Source organism: Prenolepis imparis, unplaced genomic scaffold, assembly GCF_030444845.1.
Source record: "Prenolepis imparis isolate NDT839.2.m4 unplaced genomic scaffold, iyPreImpa1.0 SCAF_8, whole genome shotgun sequence".
NCBI lineage: Eukaryota > Metazoa > Arthropoda > Insecta > Hymenoptera > Formicidae > Prenolepis > Prenolepis imparis.
In genome coordinates this window covers 9,178,523-9,205,312 of record NW_028141166.1, presented here as the reverse complement: position 1 = coordinate 9,205,312, position 26,790 = coordinate 9,178,523, and the positions used below count along the sequence as shown (strand labels likewise).

General features: G+C 33.4%; 3 protein-coding genes across 16 annotated transcripts in view; 1 reads left to right on the top strand and 2 right to left on the bottom strand.

Annotated features, from left to right (window-relative positions):
- LOC145939600 (uncharacterized) overlaps positions 1-4,162 on the bottom strand; it is a 405,991-nt gene extending 401,829 nt beyond the window's left edge. For all 3 annotated transcript variants that reach the window (XM_083044035.1, XM_083044036.1, XM_083044040.1), the window contains exon 1: positions 1,808-4,162. The gene's annotated coding sequence lies outside the window, so the exon portion shown is untranslated. The remainder of the gene's footprint in view (positions 1-1,807) is intronic.
- Positions 4,163-4,304: 142 nt separating this feature from the next.
- On the top strand, positions 4,305-23,071 carry Atl (atlastin GTPase). 9 transcript variants are annotated; one of them, XM_083044044.1, is made up of 10 exons: positions 4,400-4,422; positions 12,023-12,219; positions 12,741-12,821; positions 16,479-16,744; positions 16,901-17,680; positions 17,808-18,029; positions 18,163-18,377; positions 18,468-18,534; positions 18,653-18,682; positions 18,989-19,339. In XM_083044044.1, exons 2-10 carry the CDS (start codon positions 12,120-12,122, stop codon positions 19,124-19,126), a joined length of 1,899 nt encoding a protein of 632 aa, XP_082900170.1. In that variant the 5' UTR covers positions 4,400-4,422; positions 12,023-12,119; the 3' UTR covers positions 19,127-19,339. The 9 variants fall into 9 exon arrangements, with proteins under 9 accessions (XP_082900173.1, XP_082900174.1, XP_082900170.1 ...); XM_083044047.1 differs by lacking the exon at positions 12,023-12,219 and having other exon boundaries at positions 4,305-4,422; XM_083044041.1 differs by lacking the exon at positions 4,400-4,422 and having other exon boundaries at positions 11,715-12,219; positions 18,989-19,340.
- A 43-nt stretch (positions 23,072-23,114) lies between these two features.
- On the bottom strand, positions 23,115-25,732 carry LOC145939603 (retinol dehydrogenase 13). Of its 4 annotated transcripts, none has more exons than XM_083044050.1 (7): positions 25,533-25,732; positions 25,042-25,207; positions 24,748-24,856; positions 24,350-24,664; positions 24,054-24,261; positions 23,862-23,967; positions 23,115-23,367 (listed from the first exon to the last, which is right to left on the bottom strand). In XM_083044050.1, exons 1-7 carry the CDS (start codon positions 25,607-25,609, stop codon positions 23,248-23,250), a joined length of 1,101 nt encoding a protein of 366 aa, XP_082900176.1. In that variant the 5' UTR covers positions 25,610-25,732; the 3' UTR covers positions 23,115-23,247. The 4 variants fall into 4 exon arrangements, with proteins under 4 accessions (XP_082900176.1, XP_082900178.1, XP_082900179.1 ...); XM_083044052.1 differs by having other exon boundaries at positions 25,487-25,615; XM_083044053.1 differs by lacking the exon at positions 23,115-23,367 and adding an exon at positions 23,537-23,738 and having other exon boundaries at positions 23,841-23,967.
- Positions 25,733-26,790: the final 1,058 nt, after the last annotated feature.

Sequence of the window (26,790 nt, the reverse complement as noted above, 5' to 3'; positions counted from 1 at the left end):
TTGAATGTATAATATATAGAAGCATTGTGAAAAAAAAATAATATTGTCAAGCTACATTAGCCATGACAAAAGAAATTGGAATGTTATATGTACTTGCAATTAATTATTATCGCTCATTTAAAGATTATAAACAATACACAAAATGGCTCTATCATAGTTCAAGAGATATGTCTCTCTGTAACAATGGTCTATCAAATAACTTCAAAATACTTAATAATTCACGGATACGATTATGTAATGCAAACAAGGAAAAATATGTTTGTAATTAGGGTCGCTCGTAAGAGGTTAACGTTAAATTACTGTGAACTTTCGCACACTTCTTAGTTTTTGCTGCATTTTCCTCGAACCGCATACGTAATATGGTGTCAAAGTACACATCAATTTTTTGGTTTTTATTCTTGTTATGCGTGTTGCTCGAGGCGAAAAGTGTCGACAAGAGCAAAGATATTATAAACGGCAATTATACGATTTACGCAAAGAGCAAGAAAATATTTATGCTCCTAAAACTTCTTATATTTTATGCATACTTATAATAGATGCATCTATTAAAATTCCGCTCGTTTTATCGGAATTTTGCAAAGAGCAATGCCAACTACGCGCATCATGTCAACAATTACAGAGTCATTAAAAATTGCTTTATGACGCACAATCGAGAAAATGAGTAATCAATTAACTCTTATTATTTTGCCGATGCGTATTGATTTATCGTTTCATATCAAATATATACGCGTTAATTTATTTCTATAGTTAGTTTTTTTACATATATTTTTACGTGTCATGGAGATTATTAATTTATATTTGAATGCTTAGAATTTTAGTGAAAAATTTATTTCGAAATCTCAAAAAATCTTCGTTAAAAGAAAATTAAAAATATGCAATGATTAAATTAACTTACATTTATTCTTACACTGAGAGAATTGTCTCTTAGAATTTATTCTAAAAATCATGGTAATCGTGGGACAATATGGTATGGAAAGAATTTTATGACAATTTGTCTGATTAATATTTATTGCAATAAAAATAATATCTATCACAATAAAATATAAAACATGTTTGATTAATTTTACTAAACTGTATAGTAAAATTAATCAAATATATTTTATATTTTGTTGTGATAGATATTATTATTTTTATTGTGATAAATATTAATCAGAGAAATTCTCATAAAATTCTTTTTATACCATATTGTCTCACGATTACCATGATTTTCAGGGTAAATTCTAAGAGAAAATTCTCTCTATGTACTTCAAAGTATTGTTTTTGCAAAAAATATACAATATTTTTTAGTAAAAAAAAATTACATTATTCAAAAGTACAGATCTCATTTTCTCGATTATGTATTAATTTATGCAATTTAACCTTCTAAATAAATCATTTTCTGGCTTTTTATTCCAAAACTAATTCTTTATACCGAGCACAAATTATGGAACAATGTGCAGAATTATCTCATGTTACGTCTATCACACTTCATAGATATTTTAAGGAGTGTTTTAATAATTTTACATAATTTTGATATCTTTTTCCAATATATTCCATATAAATTATTTTAGTTTCATTATTATAAATTAAGAAACGTATACATTTCGGAGAGAAATAAATGCAATAAGAGAAATAATATATAAAAATAATCGTCATATATAAAATATTTCGCATTGGAGATGATATAAAAACAAGTGTATATATGCGTGTGCTCAGTACCTAAAGATTAATTTCGAATAAAATGCCGCCAGTTCGGCATGACAAAGAGTATAATACGCCGGCGCTAACAGCAGCCAAGAGAGGGAAACAAAGACTGCATGGTACTCACTCGAAGCGCCAAACACGTCTCACCAAAAACTGCGAAGAAATCCCGCATTCCGAGCCAGGCGGGCGGGTTCACTGGTCGGGAACTCCTCGAACCAGGCGTTACATAATTCTTCTCGTTGTCGAGGCTGCGGCGGAACTCGTAGCAGAGCAGGATGGGATGCGCAGGATAAGTTGCGGTGATCGTTGCCAAAACACAGTCAAGCGTCACGCCGTGAATCTCCACGCGGGGAGTTTACAGTATTTACGATTTTGGGCGCGTGACTGTTCGCGATACCGTAAAAACGTTGGTAAAACACCGATGACGACGACGATCGAAAGGAGAAAGAGGCTGGTCGTGGGTCCGATGTGTTGTGCGATTAGAATGATGGGCCCTTTAAACGAACCGAGACCGGTCGACCTCGTGGGATTTAAATGTCCACAGAGGGGCACCGTTACACACGCGCGTCAGAGTGGGGAGGACGAGATGCCCCGGGCGATTTAAAGGGCCAGCGACGCCGCGCCAAAGTTCCACAGGCGGACAAGATCCAAATCACAAATCACATATACGAGCGAATGTATGGTTAATAGTAATAGCACCAAGTTAAACGCGCCATTTTCTCGCGCGCGCGAAATACGACACTTGGCGTGCTGCGACGTTTACACAATGAAATTGCTGATGTGACTATCACGATTGCTGCTGGCACGCGGAGCTACGTCACTTGTGTCGCGACACGCGGCAAACGTCACGGCGAGTCTGCAAATACACGGACGCTGAAAAAGGCGCGCTGCAACGTTTATAACTATGGCGACACTCGAGACGCGAAATGCGATACGATCGTGAACGAGCATAAAAACATGAATCCGTACGATCCTGTCCATCTCCCTTCTCTTCGATTTCAGTCGTTTATACTTCCTGCTATTTGCGTATCACGAGAACACTTGTTACGTACTTGATTGTGTTGCTGCGTTTATTGTCTCACTCCTGTCCAGTTTTTGCGCACCTCTCCTCGTCACTCCGCAAGTTTGTTTACCAAACACAGTCGTGATCGCGAGATTAGACCGACGCACTGGGTGCTGCTCGCACGTCGCGATCGTAGGCGCGCACAACACAACACGGATCACTGTCGATAGGGCGCATCTCGTCTCGTCGAACGAACGACCGACCGACCGACCGAAGGCTGCCACTCGCGGAAACGACGCGAGAGAACGAGAGTACGACACACACATATACACACACGCGTCGCGTTCGCGGCGTCGTCGTCGTTGACGGGCACGGCCGTATCGTCGTGCGTATTCGCGCGTATACGGGACACGAACCACCGCGCACAGCATCCACGTTCCACCATGGGGGATCCGCGACCGCGACCGACCGCGCCACCGCCGCGTCGAAACGCCGTCCGCCGGCGAAAGTAGTGCCGCGCCGCCGAAACTGCGAAACCGGAACGCGCCCGCGCGGCCCGCGTCTTCGAAATTCTGAGGAGACGACTTTGCACGCGACCTGCAAAGTTATGTCGCCGCGGCGTAACGTGCTTCGATCGCCGCACGCGCTACGTATCACTACCGGAGATAAATCCGGGCCGAATTTCGCGGATACTCGCGGATACTCGCGGATTTTGGCGGACGACCGGACGCCCGAACTGCGCCATTGACTTGGACCGAGTTGTGAGTGAAGACTGTCGCGATTCGCTGCGATGCCAACCTACTACTCTCGCTACATTATTCTGGCGCGTCGTACTTCACTTTGATGCCGATTATCAGGGCCGTTAAATTTAAATCGAGTCAACAGTTTTATCTTTCGTAAATGTATGTCTTTCCTGTCGTGTTTTCGGTTCGCCGAAGACGAAATAATGAATAACATGATTGATTTTACTGGAAAATATGGAAATTATGATCGCCAATGCGTGAACGCGGCGTTTAAAACGCAGTTAAAAGAAATATTTTGTACGATTTTATACGACTGCGCATTTTTTGCGAGTCAAAATTTATGTATAATTTCGAAAAGTCGACTTTAATTTAATAGAATTCAATTAATAGAATTTTAATATATTATTTTAATGCAATTCTCTTGCAACAGAAAAGAGATATTTATGAATATATTTATCTATCGAGATCATTGGCGTTCCGACTCGTATGACTATATATATATATATATGCGACCATAGCGCTTGCTTAACCTGGAATTGTTTCCAACAGAAATATATCAAAATATTACCTGTGCCTTATACCGAATGATGCGAACACGAAAGCTTATTAATGCCGCGGGGATATATTTCTCTCTTTCGTCCGCAGAATGCAACCGCGACCAAAAATCAACGCAGCTCGCACGCCGGTCGTACACGCCATATCAACTGCAACAACGGAATGAGGCGCCAACTACGAATTACTACTTTAGTAAATGGATCGCGTTCGAAAATTCACCGTCGCGGTGAAGTAACAAGGCTCGACCAATCAGAGCGTCTCGCTCCCTTCGTCCTGATTGGTCGCTCGGGCGTTACTCTACCAGTGAGTAAATTTCAGAACGCACCCGACAGCGAGAGGTGAAGGTGGCGCGCAATCGTGGATGACGTCACACGTAGCGCAATATGGCGGACGTTGGACAACATAAACAGAACGGCCACCACGGCAGCTCGTATGTGGGTGAGTTTTTACTTAATTTTTCGTCCTTTTGCCGGCTACGAGGGGCTACGAGGGGCTACGAGGCATCGGATGAACGCGTGTTGTTATCGGAATTACGAAAGGGGGATGAATTTGTCCCGTCTCGGGCGCGAAACAGCTGTTCGGTTAACGGCCGCGCGACGTGACGTGTCGTCCATGCTCGCTGCTATTTGACACTTTGACGTTATTCTTTTTCGACTCGAGATTCCCGACTCGTCGCTGGATCCCCTCGTGCCCGGTAAAATTTGTTTCTGACATTGCACGCTTCATATAATTGCGCGATATATAAATATGTAAAGTGGTGAACGATGTAAGGAGAGAACGGTGAGTGACGACAGAGTGAGAAAGAGGGACGGAGACAGATACATACGTGCGAAGGATAAAGAACGCGTGAGTTGTGCAACCGCGAATGTCTCTGTCGAATGTAATTAGAAACATCTCGGGGTCCCGTGTTTCAACGAGAGATATTGTGTGAGCGCGAATAACGTCATTGTCTCTCTTTCTCTCTCGTAGAGGTTATAACGTAATGCTAGCATAATAGAATGACGCGTAACCGATGACACTGCGTATATTCGTCGACGCGTGTGGTTATAAATATCGTGCTTACGCGCGCGCGAGAAACGAGTAAATTAGAGATCCTGTCAAAAGGAGGATGATGTAATTTTTGGAGCTCGAGGAGCTCTGATAGATGCCGTAAAAGCGCCGCGAGAAAACAAGCTAAAGAACTTCGAGCTCGCTGCTTATATTAGCGCGACCTTACACTCGATTAGTCAGCAAAGTTAATAATTATACACGGACTCGTCTTGTAGGAATTTCAAATATTACATTGAACCAGCTTCTCTGCGATCACGATCGCGGCACGTGTAAAGTCGTCTTTGAACGATGTGTACCTGAATTTTTTGTAATTTTTCTTTGGATGAAAAATCTGAATATCTCTGAACAATGTTCGGTTCGACAGGGATTGCCACCAATTCAATAAAAGATTATTTGTGACTACGCTGTAGATGAAGTAACATATCTCGTAACAGCTGTAATTATATATACATATATATAACGTTTGTTATATAAACGCATCTTATATACAGTTTCCTCTTCTATCATTTCAATTGAGTTATCATATTAGATCAGACTTTAAGTATGACTAGCACAATGTTAATACCAGAACGAAACAAGGAAATCGACACGGTCGATGAAAGAATGCTGAATCGCATTGTTGTAACTTTCCATTCGTTTCCGCTTACATTGCATTTTACATTTACCTGTATATCTTAAGAACTCTGAAAAAAATGCAATAGATATATACATGAATTTAACTGATTACTCATTGTTCGAGAATTTGCTTTGCAAATTTATGTCCACATATTTAAGAATTTGTATAGGTTGATGATTCAGCTCTTTTTTACTATAAGAACTTTGAAATATAAAGAAATTACCTGTGATATTAATTTATGACCTCGTTTAAGTTAATTGCGTAATTACAGATAAGACTGCAACTCTGACCGTATTAAAAGCAATATATTAGCTACGTTCATTTATTCATTCATTTTATTTATTCGTTAGCATTACTTGTAAGATCAGACCACAAATAGATTATATAATCTCAATCCTCTTCAGTCCAACGTTCGTTTTAATCTCGTTTAACTATAAATGAAAGAAAAGAAATGTCACGTTTCAGATAGGTCATTCTATCGTTAGCAACATATTATCGGGCTAATAAAAAATACAATAAAAATAAAACGCGAAGGGGAAAAGTACGAGTTTCCAACGTATTTCACTACGCATCAAGTCTGATCAGATTTCTGGTATTAAAAGTATCAAAGAGCGACAAATAAGAACGGAAAGAGGACGCGAGAGGAAAAAAAAACACAAAGACTCGTATGTTATAACAAAGTTGCTTTTTCAGAATCTGCATATCGGTGACGATTCACGATATTCTCGATATATGCATTTATGTTCGTTTTTCGTTGGAAAATTAGCGCGAACGTAGTTTTCCGATACGCGCGAAATTCGGTTTTTTCTTTCTTTTATTACGGCGTAATGCCTCACAGCAGGAAGTCGTAATATTATTCCGTATTAAATGAAATCTCTCTCCCTTTTTCCCTTCCCCCGTCCTCTCTTTCTCTCTCTCTCTCTCTCTACGCGACAATGTCGGATGGAAAAAGCGCACGCCAAAACGATGCAACACAATGGGCACACATATACACGCGCAAATAACCATATACACACAAACACACATACAACGCATATTGCTGTTCCGGGATTGGAAATGAGAGTCGCATATTGGTGCGCCTATTCAGCCCGACGTGGCGCGTGTTTTATTGAATAGCATCGATAGCTTTGCGTGCCACGCGCGCCGTGTATGCACGTCCGATGGAAACGAGCCGGCCTCACTTTCCCCATAGTTTACGACGGGTCCATCGTCGAACGGAAACACACAACGCCTCACAATAAATTTCTGAGCCGCCCGCGATAAATTAAGCGGAAGTCCGACGTTACATCCGACTCGCGCAGAGCCGGGGAGCTCGAGACAATTCGCCGAGTTAATTGAAGCTGATTTCCGCAGGTAGTTCACTGTCCACTTATAGACTCGTAACTATAAGGCATTCTTTTTCTATAGATGTTTTCTATAGCAAAACGCAGTTAGAGTTGCGGTCAGATTGCGGATAATGTGAGAAAAGTTTCTAACTCGTGCTAGATTCTATGCCTCAATCTATGATTCTTAAAGTTACAGGCAATTTTTCCTAAAGATGTGTATATCTGTTTCTTTTTTGCATATAGGATTTCTCTTTAATATATCCACTTATAACTTTGATATTATATTACTCTTTGAATGATAATATCTGTATTGTTTAGTTAGATTATATTTATTATTAAAGCATTCTCCCTTTTTGAATATTAGTTTATTTTTTTATTTTTTTCTTTAAAATTTACGCGTGCAATTCTAATCTAAAAATAATATGAATATATTGTTTATATTAGACGGATAAAACAATTTTGAAAACAACAACGTATACCAATTTGTATTCTTATTCAAGTCGGGCAATTGGAGCTAAATAGTGAAGTTTAATATTAAAGTTATACGAAGGATGTGTCAATTGACTGACGAGAGGTCAGACGATACGAGGTCAATACTAACACATCCGTTCTCGTCGCATCAATATGCCCGCATACATACTTAACATGTAAACTGCATATCTCCATCCGAGTTGGATTCATCGAGCGCTCTCCTGCGTTTGTGCACTTCGCTAATTAGACTTGCATTATTCAGTCAGATGAATCGGAAGCCAATCGGTGATGTGGCAATACCGAAAACACGAATTCTGTCATCCTTTCTCGCGAAGGAAAGAGTGACAGCTTTTTACGCGATCGATGCTTAAAGATTTAATGCGGAATCAATGCAGTTTGTGCAGTAATCCATAAACAATTTTTATATTCTCTTCTGCATGATAAAATATTTTTCTTATGCCATAGTAAATAGTGACACGTAATATCTACGTTGTCAAATAAAAATGCGAGCTTTTGTTTAGCGTAATTTATAATTGTTCGCAATTTCCCAAAGTGCGATCATGATAGTATTTTTAAGAGATATCCGTATTTTCTGTCATTTTCTTGTATAACTTACGCAATGGCACGAGCGGTTTAGCTGAAACTCGTAAAAACGAGCATAAATAGAATTATAGGTGACGACGAGGTATATTTATCCTGCTCGATAACTTCATAAAGCGTGGCATTTAGAAGGAAGTTCAGGGATATTGATTTCTATAAGCGACAACGCGTGTACACAATGTGATTCAATTAGCTGGAAATTGCAATAAAACCTTTGTCGTTGCGCGAAACGCATATTATTGTTTAATACCGATACATCTTTCATAATTAAATTCCCAATATGCGCTTTCGAGCGATACAAATTTATTTCCTTATAAAATCTATATAAAAATTCTTCTACATAAATAATTTTAAAATAGGAAAGCCAATAATGAGAAAATTATATATTGACTATTGACTTGAATTATTTGACTTTTTGAATCGATGAAAGTTTATGTTTGTAACATAAAATAATGGAATAATAATTTTGCATCGAAAGCTATCTTTCGTATCTTATTTCATTTCAAGGCAATATTTTTGATGAAAATTTTTGTTAATTTTTTTAAATTAGTTTTATATATTTTAGACCTTTAGCTTTTTTATCTCTTATAATTTTTTATCGATTTTTATTTTAGATAGAAATTAATGTTTGTGTAAAATGATGGAATAACGTTTCGCATCGAGAGCTATCATTCGTACCGAATCTTATTTCATTCGGCGTAATGTTGCCATTAAGATTTAAGACCTACCGGAGGCTGGAACTTGCAAAATCGCACGCGTAGACGCGAAAGAACCTTTCGGGCTGTTGCAGAGCTCATAACCGAACTGCGTAAGATGCTGCATAAACTTCGGGAATCGCGGTTATGCCCGGCATATACGCGCGGAGATGGAAACGTAAATAAACCGCGTGCCGAATAACGCCTGGGGCAAGATTAACGATAACCGAGATGTGCCTGAAGGAGGCACAATAATCTTAACTCACTCGTTCGTTTATATGAGACGATCTCTTATTTTTGCTCTCTCTCTCTCTCTCTCTTTCTACCTCATTCACCAGTTTCGTCCTTTTATCCCGTCGCACATTTCGGCTTTCCCTTCTCGCAATAAAGTCCCTCATTTATCGTAAAACATTTGCCTCCGCGCGATGTAGAAGCTCAAACGGTACAAAACGATGTGTGTGCTCGGAGAGGGAAAAGGGTACACTTTCTTAAAATAAATATCTCACGAAAGTACATCGTAATCCTCCCTCGTGTGCAATGCTCGCCGCGATCGTTAACTTTGCGCATTTTACCGCCCGTACAAACCAGGTACCGATCTAAAATCCTTATTGGTGTAGCTACTGACTTTGATTATGTTTGTTCGACGATACCACCTCGTAAATCGGCAATGCGATTCAACGACGATCGCGTAAAGTAGAGGAACGTGTAATATTAAGGTGGAGATATTTCTCCAATCAGCGAAGAGAGTTTTATTAAGCCTTTCGAAAAATAATCTCTGAATTATATCTTATTTTATCTATATTATTTAATTTTTAATATTTAACAAATATTGATTTTATTTTTGTAGAAATGAGAATGTTTGAAATTTTTGTCCAAATCTCGCGTAATTAAATTTTCCCTTATAATGTTATTTAATTTGTAACATTTATTATATATATACAAAACAATATAGTACTTGAATAATATTTGTATACAAACTTTACGCATCCAATCTAAAAGCAGATTGTTTACCTACAATTTTTATAATTTCTGCTTATGAGATATAACTTGAAAATTATCTCGTGGATGCAGTGCCAATATTTGCGACATATGGCACGATCTTCTTCCCAGTTGGCGTTTGCGGATGCGAATACGAATACGAAATTATTCGTGTCATCCGCTCCTAAATTAAACCAAAGCTCGTTATTTCTTCTACAATATATGCAAGAAAACTGCCCACCTACGTCATATCTCGTGTCATATAAATATCTGTAAAAAGTGCATATCCAATGATCCAAAGATCAAGAGCGTCAAGGTTCATGCATGACGTTCAGAAAATAATATTAACTAATGTCATACTTAATTTTTATGTTACATCACTAATTGATTTTTCTATCATTGATTTTTCATCACTAATTCATTTTCTAATCTCAGGTGAAAACTAATTCGCTGTTATGAATATATGTTTCCTTTGTGTTTTTTTTTTTCCAGTGTTAGCTTACACTTTTTCTTATTAAAAAAATTTTCTCTAAATTTAGAGAATCTAAGTTAGAAAATGTGTAGATGACAATACGAAGAAAATTTGTATATTGTTTTGTTAAATAAGAATTTCTTTAATAGATTTATCTTCTTTGTCATTGCATAATCTATTTCTGTCTTTGTTATCAAAAATACAGTCGCTTTATATCTTCGTGAAATACTGTAATTAGAAAAACTTACATATCGTGTTACGTTCACAAGTTTACACAGAAGCTGAAATCTTGCCAAATCTCACTTTTCTATTTATATGATGCAAACGACAGATTGAGATTTTGATTTTGATTTTATCTAATTATTAGATTTTTTCTAATATATTATCAGTTTTTTCTTTTTATATTAAGCAACTTTGTTTTTGTATTAAAATAATTGTTTATTACAACAAAATATTTTTTCTCTGAAGAAAATGCTATATACTATAAGAATGACGAACAAAAACAGCCACTTTTTTATAATATGTTAATATTAGTGATTTTATCGTCGCTGGTAGTGTATAATTAAGTTTTTATGCTACTTGTACAGTCTCGATACTTTTTCTTTACGATCATGAATGTATCATTTTTATCTATTATTCTTTATGTGTACAGAGAGAATTAATTTATATTATATTCTAATTAAATATTCTCTATATATTATATAAATCATAAAAAGTCAATAAATTGCATCAAAATATAATTAATCTTTTTTATTTATTTTTTATTTTTTTGCTAAATTTATATAATCATGCATACATAAAATAATCTTATCAATTATACAATTATTTTTTCATAACTATATGACCAACGCGAAATAAGTATCGAAAAATATTTAGAGAAAACGTATAGAATTATTCCTCCCATAAATGTCTGATCGTCATCATTTATTTTCTTTTATCACTAATCTCACTCGTTCTCTCGACCGATCGCTATTAAATTATTCGCAATATGTCGAGCAAAATTGAACTCGACAGCGCGTAAAGTAATATCTTAAATGCAAAGACGTTGACGACGTCGTCATCACATCATGTTGTGTAATTTTTCTTGCCGACTTTCAACATAAAATCGGAGTAAAATATATAGGCCATCAGAAAATTGCATCTTACATCTCGCTTTTAAAAATAAAGAAGCGTTATAATGTGTAAAGGGAGAAAGAAATTCTTAATAATAACAGATTTAAAAAAAAAAACTCGACGCTTTATATTTAAACTAAAATATGAGACACTCTTTCTTCCCTTTATCAACAACAATAAATTTAAGATTATTCGAAAGAGAGAGAAAGAGAAAATTGAAATAAAACAAACTATTTATAAATTATTTTAAAATAGAGCGAGAGAGGAGACAAAAATTGTATGTATATGATAAGATTGTAGCATATTTAATTTAATGTTAAACTTCAAAAGGCATATACATATATAATATCTCGAAGAAAATCCTGTTGCTCATATGCGTACACATGATGCCCCACTACGTTTCCACGACAGTGTCAGCCGGTTTCTGTTGGTCTGCCATTCGTGCGACACTCATGCCACTTGTGAAATGCTGCCAACTCGCGAAGTTCGCCATCACGCACGGCTGTGAAGGAGTGTCGACCGGGATATTTCTAGTCCGGTTCTTTTCACGGACTTAGTACCTGAGGATCGCGGATGCCCGGTGCGTCTACGTCGCGCGCGATCGAGTGTTCTGCGTTATATGCATATGCACCTCGCGCCCGTTTGTCTCGATTTTATCGAACTCTGTGCATCGTGTCGTTTCTGTGACGAATGTGAGAGTCGGAAATATGACCGATAGGAATATCGTAAAACCGAGACGAAAGCGGCTCGAGGACCCTTCCGGATCAAAGTCGGAGAGGTCGGACAGGCCGAAGGAGCCGGCAAGGCCGCCGAGAATGAGGTCGCAGCAGGTCGCATATGTGACGACGACTAATAATTCCGATTTTGGAAATGTCATACAACCCAACACGTTTGCGGAAGCGCAGGAGAGACCGAGTTAGTTGTTAATCTTTTGGAAATCGCGATCGGTCTTGTCGGTTCATTCAGTGATTAGTTTAATCCGTGAGAAGCTGTCTTTTTAAATCAGTGTTTCCCAAACTTTGTTCTATTGACGTCTTATTTTTAAAATAATTTTATATTCATACAAATAATAATAAAGTAAGAGAAAACAGAAAATAGTGAAATTAATTAAGAATTTAATAAAATTTGTAATTATTGATTTTCTCTAAGCTATTGAAATTTCCATGAAAAATTTGGGAAACGCTAATCGAAATATCTATTATAACACGTTCTCTTTTTCTCTCTTTCTTCTGAAAGATTTTCTCTTTTAAATTATTTAAGAATCTAAAGATGGGAACATGTTGGTAGAGAATCATTTCAATTTTAAATCAGATTTCATTTCATTTGTAAGCTTTTTCAATAATAAATATAAAATGATTTTTTATATAAAGTATAAAGCATAAACATGTTATCGATGAAAACGCGAGTAATCGTACTATTTAAAAACCTGTTTTCAGCCGAGAAGGCCCCGATGACGACTCTTGACGAGAACGTGAACCGCATACCACGACAGCAGCATAAGACAACCGAAAATATGGGTCAGTAACTTTTCTTAGTCGCTGTGTATGTTTTGCATTTGCTTGACCACTTTTTTTAAACCGTTCATTTATCCGTCTGCTCATTTTCCTGCTTTTCACTTTCGTAAATCGCAACGCTGATCATTTTTATAATTACACGTAGCTGCCGCTGAAAGCCTCCTAAAAATGTAACGATTCCAAACGAATTTCGAAGCGACGATCCACTTTTGCACATGAGAGAGATCTTCCCTCACCTCTCTCTCTCTCGTAAAATAGTTTTTCTTTGTGTACGAAAGAAAGTCAACAAAAGCGACCCGTAACTCGTTAAGATATCTCTCGCTGGATCAGATTTTGCGACGAGTCCGCGCGGCCAGCAGCTTTCTCGGGCATCACCCGAGTTTTTCCTGCAATTCTTACGAGAGGTTTGACTTGAGTTTACAACTTTTCGAAATCGTTCGCGACAAAAGCCATCTTGTTTTTTCGAATTCACGTGAGCCTTTGTAATATCTCGACCGCGTATGATTTCAAACGCGATGCGGGGTAAAGAACGGAAAATGTGAAAGTTGGCTATTAAATTGCAGAAAGTTTAGATTTTTCTTGCAAACCGCAAAATATGCTTTTTGTTACGGCGCGCGAACAATCAATGTAATATGAACTTCCTGTTAAATATAACACACTGTTCCCCGCCGTATCGCGTTGTCTGTTATAATTAATACTCATTACTAATGATGATTTAGAGTTGAATCTATCTATATATAATTACATGTTACTTGCAATATTTATTTTCTTTGAGAAAGTTACTTTAACTTACTGGGTTTACACGAAAAACTTTCGAATAATTATCAATCAGTTTGATTTATTCGCATATCTCTGTAAATTAACGCGATAATCAATCTGTGCCAAATTGCATGACGGAGAAAATATCTGCATAATAAATATTGATAATATAAATATACAAATTGTGCGCGAGATATCAAAATAAACATATAAATGTATAAAACAATTTCGATACTTTTGTTGATACTCACGGTAACGTTTTATTTATTTTTTTAATTGTTCTATCCTCTTGCTCCGATATTTCAATTAATTAGATTCTAGTGTCACCTTTTTCTTACCATCTCGTTCCACATGAAAAATTCTTCGTACTTATTGCTGTAACACAATAAATGATTCGTGCGATCGTGCATTACGTCGCGACAACGATGACGCGAAGATTGTAGAAATAGAGGCAAGAGGGAAGTAGGCGGACTATAAAATTGGCATTCGCACGAGTATAATTGGCCGTTTGCTTGCAATAAATAATCGTTTTCTATCGGAGAGAGAGAGAAAGAGAAAGATAGAGAGAGAGAGATATGTCTCGACTATATATAAGACGGAATATCGGTCGTCAACGTTATTCGTAATTGAAAACGTCCGTCGTACACTTGATCTTCTTATCGAAATGTGCTTGTTAATTGCATATCGAATACATGCTATGTATAGTTCTTAATATGAAACGCTTAATATCATGAATATTCGGGATATTCTCGGGAATATGCGAATCGACAGAAATTCTAATACATTACGGTTAACAAGATTATTAATTCCGAAATAATTTAACATGAGATATACAATAATTGTTTGCTTTTTAATATTTTCTTTGTATAACTTGTCTAGAATATTCTTTACTGAAAAAATTATGCAAAATATACGAAAAAAACATGTTAATAAAAATAAAAATATTAATAATTATCAGGCATATATAAAACATTGAAAAACCGCGAGCAAAGGTTGAGCTATAAGCTGAACTGTAATGAGCTACCTTGAGTATGACAAAGCGTAATATTCATTGTCATAAAAACATCGACGATGACATTGCGAGAAAATATATTATGACTTAATACAATATCAAGTTTTGTCGCGCAAAATTGTAAATATTTCAAAATAAAGTAAAATACTCTAAAATATCCTTCTTATCCGAATTATATCACGCGTTAAGTCACATTCGTCACTTGAAACCTGTTGCTTATTATTAGTTATCAATACGATAATTTTATTATATTTCTAAATAAGCAGAGAAGTGTGACAAATGGAGATATGAAAAATATATCTCTATCGGTTATCGTGTCAAACTTCAGTTTCTCGTGATATCTCTCGATATCGCCAATAAATATGATGTGCGATGAAATCAGTTCTCATTTCATGCGCGATTGTAGTATTCTTTAATAGTGGAATGTCGTCATTGTAATAAGAATTATGAAGTGTTTTTTTATTTCATGATGATGGACATGTACGATTATTTATTCTAATGTGTATGTAAGAAAATCGCAACAGTACTAAGGATAATATAATATAATAATTAATATAATATAATATAATATATAATTTCAGATATAATTTTTATATATTCTTGGTGTAAATATCAGTTTGTTCTTTTTATACGAGAAATAAGAAATAGAATGCCAGAGTATTTCTACTAATTTCCACGTTGGCACGTCCTTCTGCAATGTAATTATTACCGATGCACTCTCGTGATACGAATAACGGCAATTAAATTAATATACTACGCGGTAGAGTAATCTTAAGAACTATAGAACTTCTTATTTTGTTTCTCATCCATTTTATTGGAAACTTGTGGTATTCCATCTTTGTATCGCAATGATACTTTCCGCATTATCTTCCCGAGTGAAGAAACTTGTCTTTTTCGTTAGAAAAAATGCTTTAGAAAAATCTAATATTTTTAAAAAATACTAAAATAATAAGATTTAAAAAATGTATATTCTAGTAAAGTATAGATATTTTAAATAATTTCTATATAATTTCTAGTCCCCCGTTCTCTCTTTTGTAATTTATAAGAACGACATTGATCGCAAACTTGCGAATCTTTTGATCGACTCGTCATGCACTGACGTTTTAAATCTCCCATTCACTTTCACAGCTGATCCGAGTCACGTGTCACGGGTCAGCGCTTTAGACATGTAACTAGCAACGGGTTGGTTTTGGATTGTTTGTTTTCGTGCAACGTGCAATAAATTACACCCTGAAAGCCCGTTTACGTGCCTTGCTGATGTCAAGGCCTATATACACGTGGCCATGTATAACTTCCTCGCCATATCCTTCCTCCTATCCTTTGTAACCTTTTAAACAAACGGGATATGAAAGCGAGACAGCGCGAGACTAATAAAGTAGTTCGTAATCTGACGATGGTCCAGCAGCTACAATTTGCCATTTGTAGCTTTTAAACATTGGACAGAATTGCGTCATTCTAAAAAAATTGTGTTTCAAAATTCATAACATTATTTCATTAAACCTTGCTTACAGTTAATTAGAATGTCAAATTTATCGCTGATATACATATCTAATACTAAAAACTAAATATAGCTTTCGTTATTGATATTTATAATAAATACCTAAACTCTTGTAAAGAATTATTGACAAATATTTATTTCTATCCCTATTTAATTGCTGCATATGTAAATATAATGTAATAAAGTATATTTAACTAAACTTTATATAAAATTATAAGTTATTTTCTTAAAAAAAAATATTAAAACTTATTTTCAATGCCCAGTAATAGATAAAATTTTTTTTTTATTTTTCTTGAATTTCTTTACATTTTTAATAAAATTATTTTTTTCTTTGCATTATTATTAATTAATATTGCATTTATTTATTGGAAATGTTTTATATTTGTCGCAGATTACCTCGAAAGGAACGATCGAATAGAAAGGATTACACCGATGGATAAACAGACATTGGACACATCAACGGACGATGGGCGGCCTGTCCAAGTGGTACTTGCCCATCCAGATCATACCTTTGAATTAGATGAAGAGGCATTGTCCGAAATTCTTTTACATGATGACGTGAAAGATAGAAGTGTGGTTGTGGTGTCTGTTGCAGGTGCCTTTAGGAAAGGCAAAAGTTTCCTTCTTGACTTTTTTCTTCGTTATATGGACAGCAAGGTATATATGTAACATCTAAATTAAAAAAGCCATATCAACATACGCAATCAGATATTTACCAAATTTGTATTGTTTCATGTTCGTCCGTCTTTCGATCGATGTAAAACTTTGGATAACCACGATCGACCATAAAATGTGTGTTATACTAATCAACAGTACACGCTACAAGAAAATAACGATTCTTGGTTGGGCGCCGAAGATGAACCATTGAGTGGTTTTTCGTGGAGAGGCGGTTCTGAGAGGGACACCACGGGAATACTGATGTGGTCGAAGGTTTACCCTACTACCTTGGCGAACGGTGAGAAGGTTGCAGTGATTCTTATGGACACTCAAGGCGCGTTCGACAGTCAGTCGACGGTGCGGGACTGCGCGACGGTGTTCGCGTTGAGCACGATGCTGTCCTCCGTGCAAATATACAATCTGTCGCAAAACATCCAGGAGGACGATCTTCAGCATCTACAGTTATTCACCGAGTACGGTAGATTAGCGCTGGAGAGTTCTGATAGCACGCCCTTTCAAAGACTGCAGTTTTTAATCAGGGACTGGGTTTATCCGTATGAGGCTGATTACGGAGCGGACGGCGGAAAGAAATTGCTCGACAAGAGATTGGAGATCTCCGACAAGCAGCACTCGGAACTACAGAGCTTGCGAAAGCACATTAAGTCTTGCTTTTCGGATATATCATGTTTCCTTATGCCGCATCCCGGTCTCGAAATCGCAACGAATCCAAAATTCGACGGTAGATTATCCGAAATACAATCAGAGTTCAAAAAACAAATGAAAGTGCTCATACCAATGATACTGACGCCAGAAAATCTGGTGACCAAGAAGATTAATGGTCAGGTTGTGAAAGCGAAAGATCTGTTGGAATATTTCAAGAGTTACATCAATCTTTACAAAGGAGATGAACTTCCTGAACCGAAAAGTATGCTTGTGGTACGTATACATTTAGCATCTTCTATTATCTACGGTTTTCTCTTTTTTTTTTTGTAATATCTTGTTTTGTTCAGAAGAAGCAATCATCTTAATTGTGTTAATTTATAATAATATTTTGCATTTACAGGCTACAGCGGAAGCTAACAACTTAACAGCTGTAGCGGAAGCTAAAGATTTGTACCTTCAGATGATGGAAACCGTTTGCGGTGGAGCGAAACCGTTTTTAGCGACCGCGCACTTAGAATCAGAACATCATCATTGTGTGGATTCAGCTCTTGGCCAGTTTCAAAATAAAAGAAAAATGGGTGGAGAAGAATTCAGTCAAATATATATGGAAAAATTGATTAAGGCAAGTTTATGCGCATATTTAATCAACTGTAATTTTAAAATAAATGTAATTATGTATAAATGACTTGACTTTTTTTCTTTGGAGAATGAGTGTTTTAACATAAAATATTATTTTTCTTTCACAATATATCTAGGACATGGATGAAGCTTTCGCACAATTCAAGGCGCATAACGAAAGCAAAAACATCTTCAAAGCAGCGCGAACGCCGGCAGTATTTTTCGCGATTGCCGTTACCATGTATATTTCATCTGGAATATTTGGTCTTGTTGGTCTATACACAATAGCGAATGTATGCAACCTTATTATGGGTATCGGCCTTCTCACCCTTGTTTTATGGGCATATATAAGGTATGTGAATTATTTAAAGATATGTGTGTAACAACTTTCTATTATCATGCACCATTTCTTACTACTATCTCTTGTTTGAATATTACTTAGATATAGTGGAGAATTCAGAGAAATTGGTACACAAATAGATGACTTAGCCAATAAAATATGGGAAAATGTAAGTATGAATATCTTAGAAATTAATCACTCAATTTCTTATTTTTTGTGTGTATCTATTTCAATGTTTATCACATAGATATAAAATATTTCTGATAAAAGTTATATATTGTTCGCAGTGTACTAATGAAAAACGATATTTGAGAAAGGTAGAGATTTTTTTACTAATTTATTAGTTTTATAAACGTGTAATGTGTACATAGTTTTCTTAAATTTAATTTAAAATATTTTTTATTTCAAATACAATCAAAAAAGTTTACAATTAATAGCAAGATTAAGATGTTTACCAAGTTTAAACCTGCACTACAATCATATACGAAAATTTATCTGTTTCATATATTACACATAAGCAGCACTTATCAATCACAATATATGTATATGTATATAGTTTACATATTATTAACATGGATCGTACGATATTTACATTATAATTAATGCATTTTTTATTGCAACAGGTCTGGCTATGCGCTCATCTTTGTTATAAATTAACTTATAAATTAAGATACCTGATCCTGTCCATTGTCGTAATTGTGTTTGCAATACCTATATGTCATTTTACTTATCTTGATCTTTGTAGACATGGCTATATATGATCCCACGCTTTTCTTCCTCTTTAATTTTAAACTTACCATTTATTTCAATTTCGAATTGCTTCTCGAAACAGTGTTTCTTATATATCTATTTCGCAAATTCTTTTCTAATCTAAAATCGATTTGATAGTACAAATACAATCATTGATATCATTTTGCTTTTTTTCTTCTTTTTTTCTATTCCTGTCATAAGCTGAGTGCTAGCAGGAACAAATATCGAAAAGGTATGGCTAACATATATAATCAAACATTTGTATAACTATTACATTGACCATACTTTTCTATCCAAACTCCAATCATGATTGTTTGACCAAAAATTACAATGCTTCCGTGTAACTATTATCACTTTTTTCATGTATACATAAAATTTCATAAAATGAACGTTAACATCTTGAATCTGAAAAATAATTAAAAATTCCGAAACTTGTAAAAACATTACACAATCTTAATTGCGCAAAGTAACTTATTATAACTATCATAAAATTATGCAGAAAAAATTAATAGAAAAAAATTTTTTTTACATTTGTTCAGTTCATGAAGCCACTCTACCAACAGTTTGTGGAGAAGTCAGTGTCTGTAGCAGTGGCGCAGGCTGCTGAAATAGCGGTAACAAATTCAACGAACGCCACTGTCACTGCTAATGGCAAGGCTAAATTATCGTAATACTTCATTCCCACAATAATCTGGATTGTCCAAATGGATTGAAATATTGCATCTTTTGTGAGAACATCGACAAGTGACATAATCAAATTTTACAATACATTATTTCTTGACATACCGCCATGAATAGTTTTCTCTCTGTTTAAACTGGATTAAACATTATGGTTTGAACATACTAATTTGAAATGACTGTGAATGTATATATGATGTATTCTAATTATAAAAAAGAAAAACAACGCGTTAGATTGATGGAAATCGTGATATTACTAGTATTGCCTGGTATATCCTTGGTATATATGATGTTGTTATAAAAATAAAATCTTGTACTGGTGAAAGATATAATTATTGTAGCTTGATCTAAAAATATTTTATGACAGGGATGTTCAATATATATTTAAAGTTATCACGAATTAAAAAGTAGAAAAGTGCATTTGTGACGATATTATAAACAGTTAGAAAAATAAGTATATATGTATGCTAACTTTTGTTTTCTTTTCTACTAAGTGCATGCAATCTTTCTGTTGTATCCATTACATTTAAAGCGCATTTTGAAATTGTTTTTTTTTTTTTTTTAATATATGCAAGATTTTGTTTTTGCACAATTATGTTCTTATTATTTTATGTGTTATTTACATGCTTGGACTAAAACAAAGTACAGATTTTGTTCGTGCCAGAAATTCCCTATATCACTTACTGTACTGAGCTATTATTTAATAATAAAGAAAGAATATATACGATGTTATTCACATTTTACATAGTTTGGAAAAGTGATAAAAATACTTAGAACTTATTTAATTACTCTGAAATAGATTTCGTGCGCCATATAAAATATATATATATTACTGTGGTACATCTTATTAAATGCAACATCTCGAAGTTGTATGACGTTATATTAATCTACTTAAGAGAGTAAGATATAAGTCTTATGTTGCCAACACATTATTAATAGTGCTCAAATTTGCGTCGTAGATATGCTGGACTCTATTGCTTATATTGCTCATTGAATAAAACTAATAGAGTGATCTTGTCTAATATATTTTACATTTACTTAATTTAGTGATACATATTTTTTTCTTTTTTTCAAATTTTTTTTTTTTATTTAAAAGCGACTTACAAGTTATATAAAGAATTAACTTTTTCTTTTTATTGCATGAATTTTGTTCAATGAGTAATTTTTGTAATAAAATCTAACATATGCATGTATTAAAACTCTATCACACAATTCTCTTGCCAACCGATTATTAATATACTTTATATTCGACCTATAATATACTTGATGGAGTAATGTGTTTATTTTTATAACTCGCATGGAATTCCCCTATTCTTAAATACACTAATTTCATTAATAAATGACAATATTGGATTTAAAATATTTTATAGTTAAATGATAATAATGATTATAAGAGAGTATTCTAAAATATACACATTATTGTGTTTTGAAAAATATAACTAATGAAAAATATGTAATTTATACATTTTTTTAGATTACAAAAGTGAGAAATGTACTTTATGGTGAGATTCAATAATATTATAAATTGTGTGTACATACATACAAAAAAAAATCTTTGATATCTTGAACTATTTACTTCTCCAAGCGTACATGAAAAATGTGACTTTACGTTTATATACTTAAATATAATAGATCTAATTTTTAAAATGTGTTCTTTTTTTGTCAATGTCTTCAACAGATATAAATATCATCATAAACAGGCAGCTTTAAAAATATTCTTAATTAATACATTTATTTTATTGGCTGAAATATATGACAATGGAGTGAATAAACATATTATTAATATAGTCATATTATTAATATAGTCATATTTGTATCATCTCATGCTTTATACAGGATGGTTATATATAGAATAGTAAAATTATGTAGAGGTGCACAGTCATAAAGGTGCCATTAAATTATATTTTGGATTGTCAAGATTTTCTGTGTCGCACATATTAAATTTATTAATTTTATATAGAAATTATTTTAATTAAAATAATTTCATATAACTAAATAATTTTAGCATATACATATATTAATATAAATTTATAATAAACAACTATAATTAGTACTTAAACCACTATATATCATTTTAGCACTATTATTTTAGTATTATGTATTTAGAATTAACAAAAATATGTACATAATATTTATTAACATAAACTGCAGTTTTTATATTGGAACAATTACTGTTGTGCAATTTTATAGAAAATAATTAAATTAATATAACAGAATTAAATGACTGCATCCAAATTTCCAAATCATTTACACAAATATTATTATTTATATGAAAGAAACTTATATCTTACATATTTTTTATATAGTTGTGATGTAATTAAAAATAAACACATAAATAATTTATAGTTGTGGCTATCAATAAAGTTATTTTAATCAAAAATTTTGTATAAAAAAAAAATTTATTTAGAGTATCACATTTACTTGATGCATTTTTGTTTTTTAATTATTGTATACTAATATTGTGTAATGAAAATTATATAATTAACACTTTAATTTAATGTTATTAATCTTTTATGCCATATAAATACACTATTAAATACTAGTAAAATATTAAGATAATAACAAGTTATTGTGAATAGAAATAAGAGGCTCTCGCATATTTTTCTATTTATAAAATAAATATATTTTTATTTCTTAAATTAGCAAACAAATATATACAATATTTAAAATTTATTAATAAGTCTTAAACATTCTTCTCACCATATCATCGCTCCTCTGAATTGATTCCTGTAATCTTGTATTATAGAGATTAAATTGTTCTTTTGCTGCATTATTATTAGGCTCTAAGGTAAGTACTTCCTTTATATCTGCTACAGCTTTTTCATTATTATTCAAATTTCCATATGCTACTCCTCTTCTATATAAAGCTTTAACATTATTTTTATCCTTATACAATACTTTAGTACATAGAGCAATGGTATGTTTATAGTTTTTTCGACTCAGATGACACATAGCCATATTGTTGTATAGCGCAAGTCTTAGATCATTAATATTAAATTCTAATTGTTTGTCTAATTCTAAATCTGATATTGGCTCCAATGTTATCAAAATTTTGCAAGCTCTACTGAACTTATAAAATGCATCTGTAATTCTTGAGTCCTTGAACAATTCGACACCTCTTTCTTTGTATCTCAGGGTTATTTCATACTTCTCCTCCGCATTCCACTCCCAGATTGCTTTGTTACGCTCGCATTTAGTTAATGTAATCTCAAACTCGACTGTTATAGATCCACTATTAATTTCTGACTGTTTTGCAGGTATAATGATAGTAACAAGACTGCTCTCATGGATATTCATCATGTGAATTGCACGCTCGACCTTTCTATCAATTTCTGCGCTTGCTTCACCTATGACCAACACTTTTTCGCCTTCACCATCAAGAATCTCGGTATGATACTTTTCTCTCAAATCTTCGTTTGATGCTCCCGTGACATTTAACTTCTTGACAAGAACATTACACGTAGAGCGTTCTGTTGGTTTCTTGGTATATACTGCCGGCTTTAGCACATTCTTCCTGATACTTTTGTCCGCCGAATTCCATTGCAACATCGTGATGACTTGTTAATAATCGATTCTGTGTGTAAATACAAAAAAGACTATTAATCAATTATATAATTAGTATTAATTAGTAATAATAGCATAAATAAAGCATTAATATTATACTAATGCGCTGTAAATGATATGAAAATCTTTGACTTTATTATTTCAAGATGTATATGATCTTGAAACATCACTTACTATAATCAAAGATAAATCGGAGAGTGGCCACATTCGCGTTTTTTTCATAAATATTAGGAATTCCTAATTGCGCGCCAAGAATGACACGGTACTCTTAACCTTTCAATCTTGGTACATATTTGTTGATAGACGCAAAACGTTTACCGGAAGAACGAAAGGTTAACTACCGCGTTGTTTCTGCGCTTGCGCGACAAGCGTTTCCGCCTTCTATATGTACATATATATATATATATATATATTCATTGAAAAAATTATAAAAATAGAATTAAATATCTATATTATATTATAAAAACAAAATAAGATAAATACAGCTATATATCTTTATTGTACCCTTAATTGCATATCTAATTTTGTCCATTTTTCACTGACTTTCCATAACCACTTTGCCAGATTATCGTTTTTGGCTTCATCTGATACTTCTTTAATTTCACAATTGCTATAACAAACCAATAATAATGTTAATGCTATATTCATCATACTTACTATACTTATCATTTGTTAATTTGCTTCGATGATACTTACTCGAGATAACTTCCAGAAACATTTATAAGATTAGGATCTAATGCTGCGTATAAAACAGTTTGCGCTCCTTGTTGAGGCGCTCTAATAAACGGCCAAGCGAATGGTTTCAAGAATATTCGTGTGAAGAAATTGTTGTATACAAACATATGTCGCGTTATATCGGTATCTACTATACCAGGATGAACAGCGTTCACAGTAACGCCAGTTCCTGAAAAATACAAAAATGAAAACTTATATCTTAACAAAACATTACAAAGTTATAAATCATATACACAATTATTATATTAATAAATTACCTTTTAATCTGTTTGCTAATTCTCTAGTAAAAAAAATGTTGGCTAATTTACTTTGCGAATAAGCTTTACCAGCATCATACTTTTTATCGCTATTTAAATCTGTCATATTAATTTGGCCTCTACGATAAGCGATACTTGATAAATTCACAATTCTAGAAGGTGCAGATGCTTTTAAAACATCTAGAAGTAAATTTGTGAGCAAGAAATGTCCTATATAATTGACTCCTAGCTGCATCTCGATACCTTCTTTGGTATAACTTTTTGAACATCTCATTACACCAGCATTATTGATAAGTATATGAAGTTGATCATATTCTGCATTACAAAGGAGATGTATGTAAATATTTATATTGTGGTAAAAAAATTAGAAATTTGTAAATAAACTTATGAATAATTACCTTTCTTAAACTGCTTAACAAATTCTCTAATACTTTCTTGCGATGCCAAGTCACACTTTCTACAGTAAACATACTTATTCTTTGTTTCAAGTACAATATTTTGGCGTGCCTGTGTAGAAAAATGGAAATTATTACATCATACAAAATATTTTTATAAGTGATTTATAATAATAATGATATAAAAAAAACTGTACCTCTCCTACGTAAGAGATATATAAGTATAAAAATTATGGTTTTTTTTTATCTTATATCTTATTTTTGCAGACTGAAAGATACTAATGACAACATAAATACCTTTTCACATTTTTGCAAATCTCTGCATGCCATAATAATTTTTGCATCGCGTTTAGCTAATTCTAAAACTGTTTCTCTCCCAATACCAGTATTAGCTCCTGTCACAATGACAACTTTGTTAACTAAGCTCTCTTTGCCTGTGTATTTTGTACCTCCCATATAATCTCTGCAATTTTGATATAATCACTTTTATATCACTTATGCCATAAAGTAACAATAATACATATTAATAAAATATTGACTCTTATATAGTGAATTATATATATATATATATCACATAAAAATAAAGTAAAAAATGATGTATGTACAAATAACTTTTATCATTTTTATATCCTTCAGTTACATTGTAGAAACTCATTTATTTATATTCACGTCAAAAGCTTTACAATTAAATATAAATAAATGTAAAAATAATTAATTAATTGGAGAGAGTTTAAAATATTACTTGTCAAATTTTTTTAGAATGTTGAAAAAATTTCAAGCAACATTACTTGGTTAAATATCCTACGGCGACAGTAGTCGCCGCCACGGAAGCGTAAAAGAAAGGCTTTGGAAGTGTCCAACGCATTTTTACAAGTCCAACAGAGTTATAAACAATGTAAATAAACAATTTAGATTTATGAGAGCGAGAGGAAACCTAACCAAAAGTATAACTCGTGGGACAGCACATCAACATGTCGGTATGTTCCGAAGCGACCCATACACGTGCAAATACATATGTGTTTACATCGTATATAATTAATTATACAATAAAGGCTGAAATATGTACCAAGGAGAAACAAATAAGGAATTAAAAAATAAATTACCTTGATTATTTTTCCTACAGACTTCCTTATACAGTTTTTCTCTTTAAATTTACATATAAATTTTATTTAAGATAATTTTTTTATCGCTTCAGAGACAATTTTACATTAAAATTCAGTAGGTATATAATAATGTAATTACTTAATTATTTTCTACATATACACATTTGTACATTCTTTTTTTTATCCCTCTTTTATCACACTAGAACAACACAAGCGCGCGCTACGCGCGCGCCATTCTTCGGTTTTATGTTTATTAAAAAATAATATAAAATTTGTTTAAACTCGATTAATATTTTTCCATAGAAATCAACTGATTAAAGCGTTAATTTGGTAATTAAATTTTAAAATAATATGTTAAAATATTAAAATAGTAAAATGTTGTAAAATTGTAAATAATATGTTATAATATCTTATTCTCGATTAATATTTTTTGATCGAAATCAGCTGATAACTTTCAAATATATTAATCGAGTTTAAAGTATTATAACATATTATTTAAAACTAATATTATTATTTTTTTAAATTTTATTTTGAACAAACTGTCAAACTGCTAATTCTCGCGATAACAGCCTCTCGATGCTACGAATATAACATACATTGCGAATCTTGACAGCCAATAAGCATCGCGGAAAAGCGACAACAATAAGCTTTGATATATGCGAGTATCGATTTTACATATCTTTTTTAGAAAAGAAAATAATTCAACCTTTTTGTCACGCAATCACTCTGCCATGAGCATAAAATATTAAATTCGAGTCAAAAATAATAAAATAATAACTCGCACTTTATATATCGTAATTTTATTATGCGCAAAGTAAGAATGTAGAGAAATTAAGTAGTACGAGTCAACAATTTCTCAGTACGCCTTTTCGTCGCGCAATCATTTAATCATTAACATAAAATTATAAATGCATGAATAGTGTATTGTTTGCAGATTATTTTG

Bases quoted from the DNA above. Each gene is read 5' to 3' on its own strand.
- Atl (XM_083044041.1), top strand. From the start codon at position 12,012: ATGACCGATAGGAATATCGTAAAACCGAGACGAAAGCGGCTCGAGGAC. The intron at 18,535-18,652 runs GTAAGTATGAAT...TATTGTTCGCAG, and splicing joins CCAATAAAATATGGGAAAAT to TGTACTAATGAAAAACGATA. The intron at 18,683-18,988 runs GTAGAGATTTTT...TTATTGCAACAG, and splicing joins AAAAACGATATTTGAGAAAG to GTCTGGCTATGCGCTCATCT.
- LOC145939603 (XM_083044050.1), bottom strand. From the start codon at position 25,609: ATGCGTTGGACACTTCCAAAGCCTTTCTTTTACGCTTCCGTGGCGGCG. The intron at 24,665-24,747 runs GTAATTATTCAT...TTTGTAATGCAG, and splicing joins TGTTAAGCAGTTTAAGAAAG to AATATGATCAACTTCATATA. The intron at 24,262-24,349 runs GTAATTTATTAA...TGTATTTTTCAG, and splicing joins ATTAGCAAACAGATTAAAAG to GAACTGGCGTTACTGTGAAC.